The following is a 13,894-nucleotide window of genomic DNA, read 5'->3' on the forward strand; positions in this document are numbered from 1 at the left end:
GGTTTTTGTTTGATGCATTCCAGCAGGGCTGTTCCCCTGGGCAGGGAGCAGAGGATGCAGGTGTGCTTTGTTTCAGCAAGAACAGAAGCTCCAGTGAAGCTCACTGAACCTTTTCCTGGAACACAGCTCTCATCAAGGAGCCTCTGTGACACTCAGCCACCTCAGGCACTTCAAGAAAAAACACAGAGTGAGAGAAAAATTGGAGTTGGTTATGAGCCTGAAGGGAACTACTGGTACATAACAGACCTGCCTGGATCAGAGCCTTCAGCTGGGTTTTGGAAGTTCACACACACCCCCGGGCTGGGAGGCATTCCAGGGTACCAGAGCTCTCCCTCACTGCTGAGAAAAATTATTCCAAGGGAATTTCACCTGAGCTGTGTGAAAAATGACCAGATAATATTGGCTTTCACACTTCTGTATTAGATTTTGCATGTTGTTAGTGACTATAAATATTTAGAAATAGTACCAATTATAACTCTTTTTAGATTACATGATATATGATATGATTGATATGATATATGATATGATGGATATGATATGACTGAAATAATATATAATATAATATAATATAATATAATATAATATAATATAATATAATATAATATAATATAATATAATATAATATAATATAATATAATATAATATAATATAATATAATATAATATAATATAATATAATATAATATATATAATATAATCAGGTTAAGTATGTACTGTGTTGCTCATAGAAATAGTAGTGTAATGAATATAATATCTATGTATTGCTTATGGAAATAATAGTGTGATGAGTGTATTGTATTATAGACCTTAGCAAAATATTTTAAGATTTAAAAACAAAGGCATTTGTGAAACTAAAACCAGTGTAAGGCCATCCACTGTCCAAGTGATAACTGTGACACAAAGCAAAGCACTGGAGGACAATTAGAGAATACCATGGTAAAATTAAGGAGGACACAGTAAATCCTTATCAGAGGCTGTGAAACAGCAGGATGGAGACACAGGAAGAAACAAAATATATTGAAGAAGTCAAACAAAGGAGTTCCCAAAACATCAGAAAATTCATAAGAATGTGTGAATAATGCATGAAACACATGAATCTGCATGTGATGTTATAAAGATAACACTGTCTGTATGTACCTGGGTGTTCTTTGGCTGTTGGAAATGGATTTGTAGAATAATTTTTGAAACTTGTTTCTAGCTGCATTTCTCTCTCAGTAAAGTCTGTCTCATTCCATGGCATTTCTAAGCCAGCATTTCTTATCTCAGTGTTTGCATACAGATGCACACTGTGTGAGCCTTCTGTCAGGTTTGGAGAATTTTCTATAAATCCATTTCCCACATTTTCCCCTCTCTCTTGAATGGAAAAAAAATTTCTTTGATGGTTTAGAAGACTAAAAATAGAATAAAAGTTTTTAAAACACCTCTCAGTTGTCCCATCTGTGGGTCAGAAAAAGGCATAACCCGACACTGGATTTCTCTCTCTTCTTTTATCCATTATTAAACTTGACAAAAATTCTTTCTCCTGTTTTCCACAGGTGCAAACTCACTCCCCTTCCTCCTGGCAGGTCTGTGCTCAGCTGCAGGAGCTGCAATCATTCCTGGCTCCTGTCAGAGCAGTCTCTGCTCCAGCTGCTGAGCTGAGCTGAGCTGAGCCCAGCCCAAGACCTGCAAAGCTCAGTTCTACCTCTGGTTCTGAGCGGGAAGTCAGGACGCTGCTCCAGCAGCAACATCCTCACAAAAATTGGGATTTTACAGTGGTGGAAGCAGCTCCAGCCACATCCAGCATCTCCAGGTGAGGAAACACAGCAGAATTCCAGGTGTGAAGTTTTTCACTGCATGCAAAAGGTCCAGAGACCTCCCAACGCTTGTGTCCCATGCCCAGGTACAGATAAATGTGAAAAATCATTTTTTGTAGCCTCAGCTGGGTTCACCTGGGCTCCTGCAGCCCAAATTTCACCCAATTTCACACTGCAGGTATTGTCAGGAAAGTCTTGTGCCAGGTGTGGATCTGTATCTGATGACGTGCAAGAAAGAAACTCAAATTGAAAGAATGATTTTTCTAATTTAATAGAAATAACCAACCAAAATGGGTTCCAAACAATGCTTTAAACTGAGCTAATACAACTTCTACAGCACATTCCAGAGCACTTAACAAGAAATATTTACAGGCAGCTAAAGTATTAAATAACCAGGGAAAGAAAAAATTGATTTTAATTACACACCATCAAAAAAACACAGGAACAGAACAATTTGAAACAATAACTTTAAAAAAAAAAAGATAAATAGGATGATTCAGATAATACAATATCACAGAAACAGCACTTGGGTTTTTTTGAAGAATCATATTAAAAGATGAGGCAAGTTTATTATGTGCAAAATGAGCCAGCTCCAGTACTGGAAGCAGGAAATAATTGAAGAATCAAAGAATGCCATGATTTAACCCTTCCAGGAGGATGTTTACATGTAAAACAAGCTTTGCACTGCACAAATCTGTATAGGATTATTTACATGTGTCCTGGTGTTCTGAGCCTAAAGATCCCCCAGTGCAGGTGAGCACAGGTGTGCCAGGGGAGCTCACTCCAGACTGAATCCTGCCAAAGTCCAGCTTACAAAATATTCCAGTACCTCTCTTTGTAGAAATCCCATAAATTCTAAAGCCAGCAGCCTCCAGCTGTGATTTCACCCAACAGAAAAGGCCCAAACTGCATTTCATACATCTCACAGTCCACTGATAAGAAAGATTCCCAAATTAACTGCAATTTTGGAAAGCTGTTTCAATCCTGATGCATCAGAAAGCACGGAAAAAAGGATCCCCATAAGCCAAGTGGAAGTAGATGGAAGAGTTACTGCACACACACTTTGAGAAGACAAAATAAATCACCATACCCAAAGATACAATCCATATGTGCCATCTGTGTAAACTGTGGCATTTACATTTTTATTTTAAAAAAGTACCTCCATTATTTGCTCAAACAGCTACTTCTTAAAAAAATATGGACCTTTCCCCAACTTTTTAAAATAAAATGCCACACTCTATATTGTCAGGAACTGCTGCAGACTTTGTTTTTCAAAGCTAAGCTTCGTAGTTTGCATACAAACTTCCCTATAAAATCGTTATCCTAAGGAAAGGATTCCTGTCATGCTGACAGGCAAATGACAAAGCAGTTTTATTGCTTTTTTCTGAGGAAGAGAGTGAGAAAAACAAGGAAAAGCCAACTGGGAAAAGCCAATTCCCAGTACACCACACAAACAGATTTAAAATACTGTTGCAATAACCTAAACTTTTTCAGGTCAGCCAAAACCAGGTGATAAACCAGAAATTTGGACTCATTTTAGGGACTTTTCCAGTCACTTGAAATGTCTGATCCAGCATAAAGAGTGTCACAGTGAAGTGTCACAGTGACATTCCCCACTGAGGAACAACCTCTCCACTCAACTGAGCATTTGTGTTTGCAGAAGTTGGGGAAATCCCCTTTTTTTGAATAATAGCTCTGTCTTGTTGTGCTCTAGGCCTCTTAATTCCAGGGCACAGCTGAAATGACAGCCCTGAGCCCATTTAGCTGTTGAATTTCCTCTCATCACCAGGAATCCATGGCAGGGCAGCTGCTCACACTGGGCACTCTCATTTCAAATTGCCTTTTCCTTCTTTGGATTAACTTAAAACTTCAGGGACAACAAAAATTCTCAGCCAAAATGAAGACATAAATTTTTGGGAGTATTTTCAAGGAGAGCAGAGTTGCACCAAGTGTCAGATTCCTCCTGCCACCCCAATTTTACAGATTTCCTGATGTAATCTGTGCTCTGATTCCCCAGGTAAAGCCACTGACACATTGCACACCCAGCAGCTGGCATGGAGAAGATGCCCAGAGAATTAATGTGCCTCATTAATACAAACCCAGTAATGACTTACACCAAAATTGTTTCCACTGAGCAAACCCTTCCCAGTTCTGTGATGAACACCCAGCCTACAGAATCAGGGAAGGGATTAGCAGAGTTTATCTCTACCATTTCAAATAATTTCAAATAGAACTTTGCTGCTTTCAAAACAACGACTGAATTGCTGCTTTGGGAGTTCAAAAATAAGGGGAAGAAGAGAATGTTTTGTTTCCTTGTATTAAAGAAACACTTGAGATTTCTTGCACACATTCAAAATTCCACATAATCCTACTGAGCACTGGGGATGGATGGGAGGAGCAGTTCTGCAGGGTCACAGGTCCAGCTCAGCTGCACTCCTGGTGTGCAGAAGATGCTGAGCATGAGCTGGCCAAGTTCTCCACCTGCAGGGAAGTGCTGGAGAGGCCACCTCAGAGGAAAGGCTGTCCTAAAACACTGGGAACTGCTCTGGGGTCTGGGTGGGGAGCAGAGGGCTCTGGTCCTGCAGCAGTCAGGGGGCACGAGCTTCTCTGGAGGGTTTGGGGTGAGTCCTTCCCACTGTGCTCCACCTGGGATCCCCCTGAGCTCTGCTGGGATCCCCTGAGCTCCACCTGGGATTCCCCTGTCCTATGCCAGGATCCCCTGAGCTCCATTTGGGATCCCCCATGCCCATCCCATGCTCTGGCTCATCCCCAGGGTCTCTGCAGGATCCAATCCCCAGCTGCTGCCCAGGGAAGAGCTCAAAAGGTGAGACCTGAAGGTACCAAAGTGCCACAAAAACAGGAGGCCCGAGTGAAGAGAGTTCACAGAATCTTATTTTCATGATAATTTTAATAATATTCCTTTTGCAAAATGAAGCTGAGAAACTAGAAATGCATAAATAGGCAATACACAGAGCCATGAAATGATCCCTTGTCACTACCAGTGTCCTATTCACACATCAGCTTTTCCACAGGCAAAGTTGTTGCTCTTTGTCAATTTAATATGTTGAAGTGGAATTCCTTTTCCTTTCACATACAAACTGGTAAAAAATAAACTTAAAACAGCACTGTTCATGTCTAAGAAATTTTAAAAAACAACCAGTTTGAGTTTGAAGTGTAACATTTGAGTGAAGAAGTGAACTGGAAGTTAAAAACATCTTCAGTCCCCTCATTTATTGCAAGAGGGAGAATCCCAAGGTACACAGACCTGGTTCTTAGAAAAGAAACCAAATCTGCAGTGATTTGCATAAAAACTGCTGAGAGCATTTCTCAATTTGATATTGTGCTAATATATTTCTCTTTACCATGATGGTAAAGCATGGACAATGTCACAGGAATTGCTGTGCTGAGCACACCAAACCCCCAAGGATCTCCCACAGAACTGCTGGATCCACACAAAGGACGGCAAACTCTGAGTCTGCCCTCTCGAGCTCATTGGTTCCATGAATTCTTCAACTTCCTTTAACAAGATCAACATGAAGGCCAGAAATTGTGTTTATTTCTAGGACTGACTTGTGTCAGTAAAGAAAACAACTTCTGGAGCTGTAACTCCTTGTGATTCCATGATTTCTAACCAGGAATGCTGGGATGGAGGCAGTGCAAGGGAAGGCACTGCAGAGGTGCCCCAGGGGTCACTGAGGGAATTGGGAAATTGTTCTGTTCTCACTCTTTGACCAAAAACCACTCAAGGCCAAACCCTGTGCAAGTGCTTTGTTCAATGGATAGACAGGCAACCCAAACTCAGACTGATTCCAATCTTCCTGCACATTTCCCTCACAAGCTGCTTCTGAAGAAAGTTCTGAGAAGTACTCTAAGAAAAATAAGACAGAACCTCAAAATGAATGCAATGTTAGAAATAGCATATATTACAAATCTTTTCTTGATAGGAACAATCAATAAGAATACATATTAGCTTAAAAACAGTTCAGCAAATGTTGCTGACCTGCAAGAAATCTCAATTCACTATTTACAAATAAGACAAAGTGAATACAGGAAATTTTACACATTTGGTAGTTAATAGGTTATTGTTTGCCGAGTGGTCTATTAGAAACTGATATTTAGGAAGACTGGAAAAACACCCCAACCAGTTATTACCTCTTCAGTCTATATTTTAAGTACAGAAAAGTAGAGAATGAACACTGGAGAGAACATTCTGCCTCGTCAGGGGGTCAGGGACAGATGACAACGCTGAGACTTCTGCCATGGATGCCATTAAAATGTTCTGGGTACAGGAGTTTAATAAATACACCTTGTCCTACTGAAAGGGATTGGAGCCACCAGCTTAGCCTTTCATCTGCCTCCCATTCCTGCACTCGCCCATTCAGAACAGTTTAATGATTTTTCTTTCTTCTTCCTTTTGCTATACATGAAATGGAGTAAAGAAAGCAAAATGTCAACAGTTGGATGGACACAGAAGATCAGTTATTCACAGTCCTGCTTCAATGAGATGATCAAAGCAACGACCAACACACACTTGAGTGGACACAGAGGGGATTTCAGGAGCTCTGCTCACAGTTTACACTGCAGTGTAATGCAAGACACAGTCACTGAGTGGGTCCAGTCCTGCAGGTCGTGTCACTACAGTCTTATCTGTACATGGAACATCTCCCATCAAATCTGCTTCTCTTCAACATTCCTCCACCTCTGTCTGTGAGACCAGCATGAGTGTGTCCCCTCCATCAGGAAAAGAAAGAACATAGCAAGTAATCAAGGAAAAAAAAAATACAAACCACCAAAAATTTACAATACAGGTTTTTTCCCCTTTTGATGCGAATGTTTTTCTGTACAAGTGTTTTTTGTTATCTAATACTGTTTAAAAAGCTATCAGCTTCTGCAAGATGGCCACTGTAGGCATGATAATATTCCAGGAACACTTAAATAACAGTTTTTACAATAAATTTTAGGTCCATATCATTAGATTACTTTATATGCACTGGTCTCTCATCTGATTTTAGGCGTTTTCTACGTGGTTGTATAAAATCTTCATCGGAGTCCTCAGTTATTTCACCATCATCCTCTTCCTGCTCAAATTCAGGCAAAGGCTGGAAGGTCCTGTCTGAGTAGATCTCTGTAAGTTTATCTTCAAAGTACAATGCAACTGCCTTCCCTGCCTGTGCTACTTCTGAATCAGCCTGTGGATGAAAGAAGACAGGAATATTCACCTGTTGGAAATGCACATCCCTTCACCAAGTGTGCATGGTCTGAAACGCTTACCTTCAAATTAATCTCTTGTGTTTCTGCATAAACTTGAACAACTTTCATCATCTAAAAAGGATACCAGAGTCAAAAAAAATGAAATTATAATCCTTTCTAAAGTTACGAGATCGCACAGGATTGGATGACTAAAGTCAGCCATAACAACAACACAGTTTGTTATGGTTTGTTAGCTTTAGTTCCCAAACTTAGGCAGCAGGTTTAAAACAGTCTTAGGTGGTAAATAAACCTTCAACAGAACACACAACTTTTGTACAAGTGGCTCCCAGCCATTTTCTACTCCTGACTGCTTTCCTCACAATGAACTGGAATTGCCTGGACATGATTGTGGGAAATTCTCCTTTGGAGGGAGGAGCTCCAGGAGATTTCCTGGGGATTACCCCACTTGGATTTCTGCTTTGGAAAAGCATTTGGCTTAGAGGCACTCGACATGATGCTGCTGTGAGAGGTCAGAGTGACTCAACTTTTGCCATGAGCCAGGCAAGCTGAAACATATTTTTTTTTCTTTTTAAAAAAGTAAGAAAAAAAATCACCACATCTCTCAGTCCTTCCTCCCTTGTTGTACTCTGGTCTCTAAGAGCTGCAGCATGTTTTCCTCCAGAGTAGATGCTTCATTAATTCCCCTGATTGAGAAGTTCACATAATTAAATTACCTCATGAACCTCCCCTAATGCAGGGACATAAAAGAGTCAGGGCTGTCAAAATCCCAAATGCTTGTGAGCAGTTCCAGCATCACATCACTGACCCTGATTTTTCCTAGGGAGGTTTTAATTGCAGCTTTGTGCAGCTCCTTCAGTTTCCTTCTGCACAGGGCCAGAAATGCAGCCCAAACACTGCAAGTCCAGGTTACATTTTGCAGAGAAATAAGAAATATTGGCTGCTTTCTGCATTTTAAAGCCATTCTCAGTGATGCCTTTTGTCATTCTTGCTTTAAAGCATCTCAAAGATTAGGAACCCCCTTAGCTCCTACTCAGATTCAGCACAATATCACCTTTTTCTTTTTTATATTCAGATTCTTTTTTCCATTGCTCCACTAGCAGTAACATTCAGGTCATTCATCTCCCCAAGTCACATTTCAGGTATAAGGGATATTTCATTATCAGATGGGATCATTGCAAAATTAGTAAAAAATATGATCCCACACCCAAGTTATTCACTGAAAATTATTTTTGTGAGAGCCCAACTACCAAGGAGTTCAAGCAGGAAGGGTAATAAGAGCCATAATGGCTACAAAGCTTTGTTCAATTCATTTGTGTCAGGTACTAAAACCAGAATAACTTCAAAAAGGCAGATTCTCCTCAGTAGAGGAAGTTTCTCAATGGATTCTACCATGTTTCACGAGTGTAAAACAATTACCAGAGCAGCTTGAGACACTTTTAAGGCCTCTTTGGTTGTCTTTATGGCACTTCCTAAGCACTTCTACAATCAATCTGATGCACAGTAACCAGGTCACCCTGCTCCTCATTCACAGAGCCCACTGAATGCATGTTAATAGTTCCCTCTGCTCTCCCAATTTCACTAAAAATGAGAAGTTATTCTGCAATTGCCTTGAGTTTGGTTTGCTTTTTAAGTGTCTGATTCAGCATCTGCTCCAAAAGCAGAAGTTACAGCTGAAAGCAGAGCTTTTCATGGGAGAAGCTGCACAAGCAGGTTGAAATAAATCTTCATTTAAAGGACAGATGGTGCTCAGATTGGAAGTTAACATACTTCATTAAACCTTTCACAGTTCTTGAAGATCAGCCGGACGTCGGCCACGAAGTCCTCGGGGGTCTGGTAGTGTTGGGAATGTTTCTTCTGCAGTTTCTTCTTCACCGTGGATAAATCCATGGGTTTCTTTATGATTTTATAGTAGTTTGGTATCTGTAAAAAACCAGCAGTGATTTAGCACTGAATGGCTACAGAGCTCACAGCTGAATTTCCACTGAAGGTATCAATCACTTGTCTCATCTCATTTCAGGCACGTTCAGCAAAGCAGAACAATTTCCTTTCCTCAAACTGAACTTTAAAAAGTTCTTTATAAGAGTATGGAGTGACAGGACAAGGGGGATTGGCTTTAAATTGAAGGGGGGTAGATTTAGATTTGATATTGAGGAGAAATCCTTCCCTGTGAGGGAGGGCAGGCCCTGGCACAGGGTGCCCAGAGCAGCTGTGGCTGCCCCTGGATCCCTGGAAGTGCCCAAGTCCAGGCTGGACAGGGCTTGGAGCAACCTGGGACAGTGGAAGGTGTCCCTGCCATGGCAGGGGTGGGACTGGAAGAGCTTTAAGGTCCTTTCCAACCCAAACCACTCTGGGATTCTTTCTAACCTTCAGTGTCTCTCACAGAACAGCAAAGCTTTTCATTAGTTACTTCTTTTACAGTTGAAAACACAAGAGTGAAAGCAGTTTATTCCCTCCTCTCATTCACAAGTTTGTCCAAAAAGCACCAAAAAGCCCTCCTAAAGCATTTTGAGTTTCATGGGTAGCCTGAGACATCTTGTTCCAATTCAATAACTGCTAAGTGGAAGTATTTTTAAATATCTGGTTTTGAGAGTGGGAGTGAAGCATCTGCCTGGAGCAGCTCCAGAATCAGCTGCTCTCCCTCTCAGCCCCATGAAATGCTGGATGACTGCCAGAACTTCTAGACTCATGCTGGTGAAAACAGTCAGTACCTTCCCCAATTCAGCTCCAGACTCTCAGGGCTGTCACACCACACAGAAATCCCCAGGTGTTTTTCAAGACACTCACCGAGGCTGGGACTGGCTCCTGGAACTCAATGCTCAGCTCGTGGCAGTACAGGTAAAGCAGGAGGCGTTCACATTTCTTAGGAAGAAACAAACAGGGTCAGATTAATATTCCTAATTTATCTCTAGCCCAGAAATTCATACATCCACTCTTTAATTTAACAGCATAGTACTAGAAAATTTAAATGCAACCCCTTCAACTTAATTACAAAAGGTAAAGTTCTTAGGAGGGCAGAGTTGAGACCCATTTACTGTTCACAAATTTCCTCTTTGTTTTCTCCCTCCTACCAAAAGCCTAGGGCTGAAGTCAATCATGGAGAGACATGCTAATATACTGCAAATTAAAAAATAAAATACCAACTACAACCACTTTTAGTGCTTTTGTCCAATCACAACCACATGTAAGAAGAAAGGACTGAGCTGCAGACTTTTCCCCATAAGACAAAACTGAACAATCTGAAAGCAGAGCCAGAATGTTTCTATAAATTCCCTGTTGAAATATTTTTCCTTGCTTTGCTTGTAATTCCTTTAGAGGAATTTGATTTGATAATACTCCTAACACTACACAGAGGCTGATTGATAAAGCTAAAAATAATTCTGATTGTCAAGATCATTAAAATTCCCCAGGAATGCACCTGAATACTCCCAGCACCTCTCACAGAATGCACTTCAACACACCAAGCTCCCAGAAATATTTTATGAAGGTGACACCAATGCTAAATGTAAAGGACTTTTAATTAAGTGCACGTTAAATGATGCATTTAAGTACAGACTTTGTGCTAATGCTGAATTTTAGCTCCTCAGTGATTACAGTCCCATGGTCACCAACACCTGGAGATGTGGCCACAGCAGGAAAAATCTCATTTGGGTTGTTTTACAAAGCCATAACTACATTTAATTTGTTTCAGCCAAAGCAAAAGCATCTCCAGTCAGTGGGGGGCAGCTGATGTGAGGAAGCATTTTCCTGGGAATCAGATTCCTGCAGGTTTGACACCCACCCTTTGGTCCACAGGACTCAGGCCTTGTGCTGTCTTGCCCTTCTTGCTGTGCTGGGAATTGTCACAATCATATTCCACTTCAGGTTTGCTCAGGTCTCTGCAGAATGTACATATCCACTCTCCACTAAAGAGAAAAACACAATTATTCCAGACATCCAGGGATAAATTCTCATCACTGATGACTATAAATAGTTTTTACTCACTCTTAAAGATTCACATTCTACTGCAGTAAAGACTTGGATACCCAAAGCTAAGGATTGACCCTTAATGCTGGCAATAATTCTGCCAGTCAAGGCCATTTTTCCTGCCCTCATATGATGCTTTATTATTTTATATAAAGTATTAACTTTAAGGCAAGGTGAGAAGGGTGTGCTGTAAAATGAACTCTACACAACAGAATCGCATTGTGACACTTTACACACACAGATAAACACAACAGGATTCTGTTACCAGATAAACACTGATCAGCTATACATAACTAACTCAGGCAAGGCCTTGGAAATATCATATTCTTGTAGTATAAGAATATTATATTTTTGTAGTGTAAGAAACCAGAACAAGCTGATTTTGGAGGAAAAACCACTTCGGGTTCCGTGCCCAACCTCAGCCCACCCCGCTGCTGCTGCTGTGGGTACCTGGGGAAGCTGAGGAGCGTGGGGACGTGGCAGGTGAGGTGGAACACCTTGGGGCACTTCTCACAGCACAGCAGGTCCCCCCCATTCTGGCACACAGCACACCAGTCCTCGTTGGGGTCGTCATCCTTGTTGTTGCCCTCTCCCGCCACCCGGGCCGAGCGGTGCATGAGGCTGCGCACGGGCGATTTCCCGTTCACCAGGCTGTGCCCAGACTGCTTGCAGCTCTCACTCAGATCTGCTGGCTCTGTCTTCACGTGGTTTTCCAGACTTCCCAAAGCTTCCAGTTCGCTCTCCAGGTGGAGGTTAGTGGATAGTGGTGGTGTCAAGCTGCTCTCGGGGCTGCTGAGCTGGAATGAAAGCAGCACGTGGAAAATCAGAGTTGATTTTACAGCAGGATCTTTCTTCAAAATCCTCCCACCATTCAAAAGGTACCATGTTCATATCACAAAAACCATGGGAAATCATGAGGAAGAGCTGAGTTGCACACAGTATTGATAAACTGCTTTTTCACATGTCCTTCCTTTGTAGAACACTCACATTTCTTCTGATATATAACATGAGAAATGCTACAACAAGCCAAACACACTAAGTAATTAAAAGCTGTTAATGACAAGTTGATTAGGAAAAATCCCCAACTCCACCACCCTGTTCCCTGTACACAATCCTGTTCAATCAAGCATAGATGGGAAACACTGAAAAATATTAATTTGCTAATTATTTGATTTATACTTTGGTCTGATTTATACTTCTGACTGACTGGAAGTTTCCTGAATGCAATTACCTATGTGGGAATGTCCACTATCAATGGGTGACTCACAGCTTTTAATAATTAGGGATTAAAAGCAGCAAATACACTCTATTACACTTCATTTCAATTATTAAAGACAAAATTTATATTACAGGCCACTCTGTGCCTGGCAGAGCATTACCAAGGAGAAAATACCTCTTAGAATAAAGCTTCAGAGTAAAAATGCTTTTTTTTTTCTTTTTTCTTTCTAAATTCTTAAACATGCTGCCAAGAAAACACTGAGCATAAACTAACTTTACCATGCAAGCACTCCTTCTGCCATCCTCTGTTTTTTCCTGCTTTACTGTTCCTGAGAAGCTGCAGATCTCTTCCTCTGTGCCTGGCTCTTGCTTTACTTTCACTTGGTCAGCCTTGAAGCCAATGCCAGTTTTGTCAGCAGTCCTGCCTGAGGAGCCACAGCTGCAGAGACATCAGCACATCATGAGATAAATAAGAGGATAAATCAACAGGGCAAAGAAATTCAGGTAACTCTTTCCCAAAAGAAAGGCAAAGGGTGTTAGCACATTTATAACAGCTCCAGTTTACAAGACACAGGAGAATCATAGTGCAGGCAAAAAAATTCAAAATGTAAACCTTCATGTAAGCATTCTTCCATTCCTCAGTCACAGTCATGACAAAGCACCATTTGCCCATTGCCAATTCTTTTTTGGGATTATTCATGTCTGATTTCTTAAGCCTGACATTGATAATGTGACACTCACCTTCCTCTGCTGCCTGTGCTGGAGGTGCTGGGGGGCCTCACAGGAGTGTGGGAGTTGGATAAACCTGCAAAGAAGCAACACAGAAGGTGATTTGGCACAGATTTCACTGACTAGTGCTGAGTAACCCCAGAAATGCTGCAGGAATATCCCAATTTACCAAGTCACCTAAGCCAGCTGTTCTCTCAGTCTTGTGATCAAATCCAGCACATCATATTAAATTAAAAAGTGACAACACACAACTCTTAAGAGTCCCAATAATTATTCACCTAATCCAAACAGTGCTAAAGCCTTCAGATCATTACATCCTCAAATTTTATGCACTGAGAGCCACCAATAAAGTGAAAAAAGCAGCCTCTGCATGGTTTGGAGAAACACAGGAAGCCCCACTGCTGCACCCATTCACTGACAGGATCTTACAAGTCTTGTAGAGAAAAACAAGAGAAACATCAAGTCCCAGAGACCTTAAAGCCCATCCAGTGCCAGCCCTGCCATGGCAGGGACACCTCCCACTGTCCCAGGTGGCTCCAAGTCCTGCCCAGCCTGGCCTTGGGCACTGCCAGGGATCCAGGGGCTGCTCTGGGCACACTGTGCCTGCCCACCCTCACAGGGAAGGATTTCTTCCTATTGACTGAAATAATCTTCTTACTTATAAAAATGGACATTTCCAATGTTTAACTACCTCAGTATTAGGTACTGGTGACTTAATTTGTTCATGGGCATAAGAAAAGCTCTACCATTAATTAATTATACTCAGAATGACCCTGACAGTGTCTCTATATGGATATATATAAAAATATATACATATAACTATACACACATATATAAAAATATACATATATATATCTGGAATACTGCATCCATGTGCTGGCAGTTTGTTACTGTAAAGACATCTCTAAAGGAGGGTAAAATTTAAATTTCCAGAAGTATCTATTTCTGAACAAAACAAATTTTAAAACATTGCTTCCC

The 13,894-nt window shown here is 41.2% G+C and overlaps 1 protein-coding gene across 2 annotated transcripts in view; it reads right to left on the bottom strand.

Moving 5' to 3' along the window:
- Nucleotides 1-4,299: 4,299 nt before the first annotated feature.
- TRIM33 (tripartite motif containing 33) overlaps nucleotides 4,300-13,894 on the bottom strand; it is a gene marked incomplete at its 5' end in the record, with an annotated part of 41,636 nt that continues 32,041 nt past the window's right edge. The window contains 8 exons of one of the 2 annotated variants that reach the window (XM_084220795.1): nucleotides 4,300-6,984; nucleotides 7,067-7,117; nucleotides 8,774-8,926; nucleotides 9,791-9,865; nucleotides 10,785-10,908; nucleotides 11,420-11,766; nucleotides 12,467-12,626; nucleotides 12,929-12,992. In XM_084220795.1, the coding sequence (XP_084076921.1) occupies nucleotides 6,772-6,984; nucleotides 7,067-7,117; nucleotides 8,774-8,926; nucleotides 9,791-9,865; nucleotides 10,785-10,908; nucleotides 11,420-11,766; nucleotides 12,467-12,626; nucleotides 12,929-12,992 (1,187 nt within the window). In that variant the 3' untranslated portion in view covers nucleotides 4,300-6,771. The remainder of the gene's footprint in view (nucleotides 6,985-7,066; nucleotides 7,118-8,773; nucleotides 8,927-9,790; nucleotides 9,866-10,784; nucleotides 10,909-11,419; nucleotides 11,767-12,466; nucleotides 12,627-12,928; nucleotides 12,993-13,894) is intronic. The other variant, XM_084220796.1, reaches the window with a different exon arrangement.

This window comes from Fringilla coelebs, assembly GCF_963513975.1.
Source record: "Fringilla coelebs genome assembly, chromosome: 23".
NCBI classification, from domain to species: domain Eukaryota; kingdom Metazoa; phylum Chordata; class Aves; order Passeriformes; family Fringillidae; genus Fringilla; species Fringilla coelebs.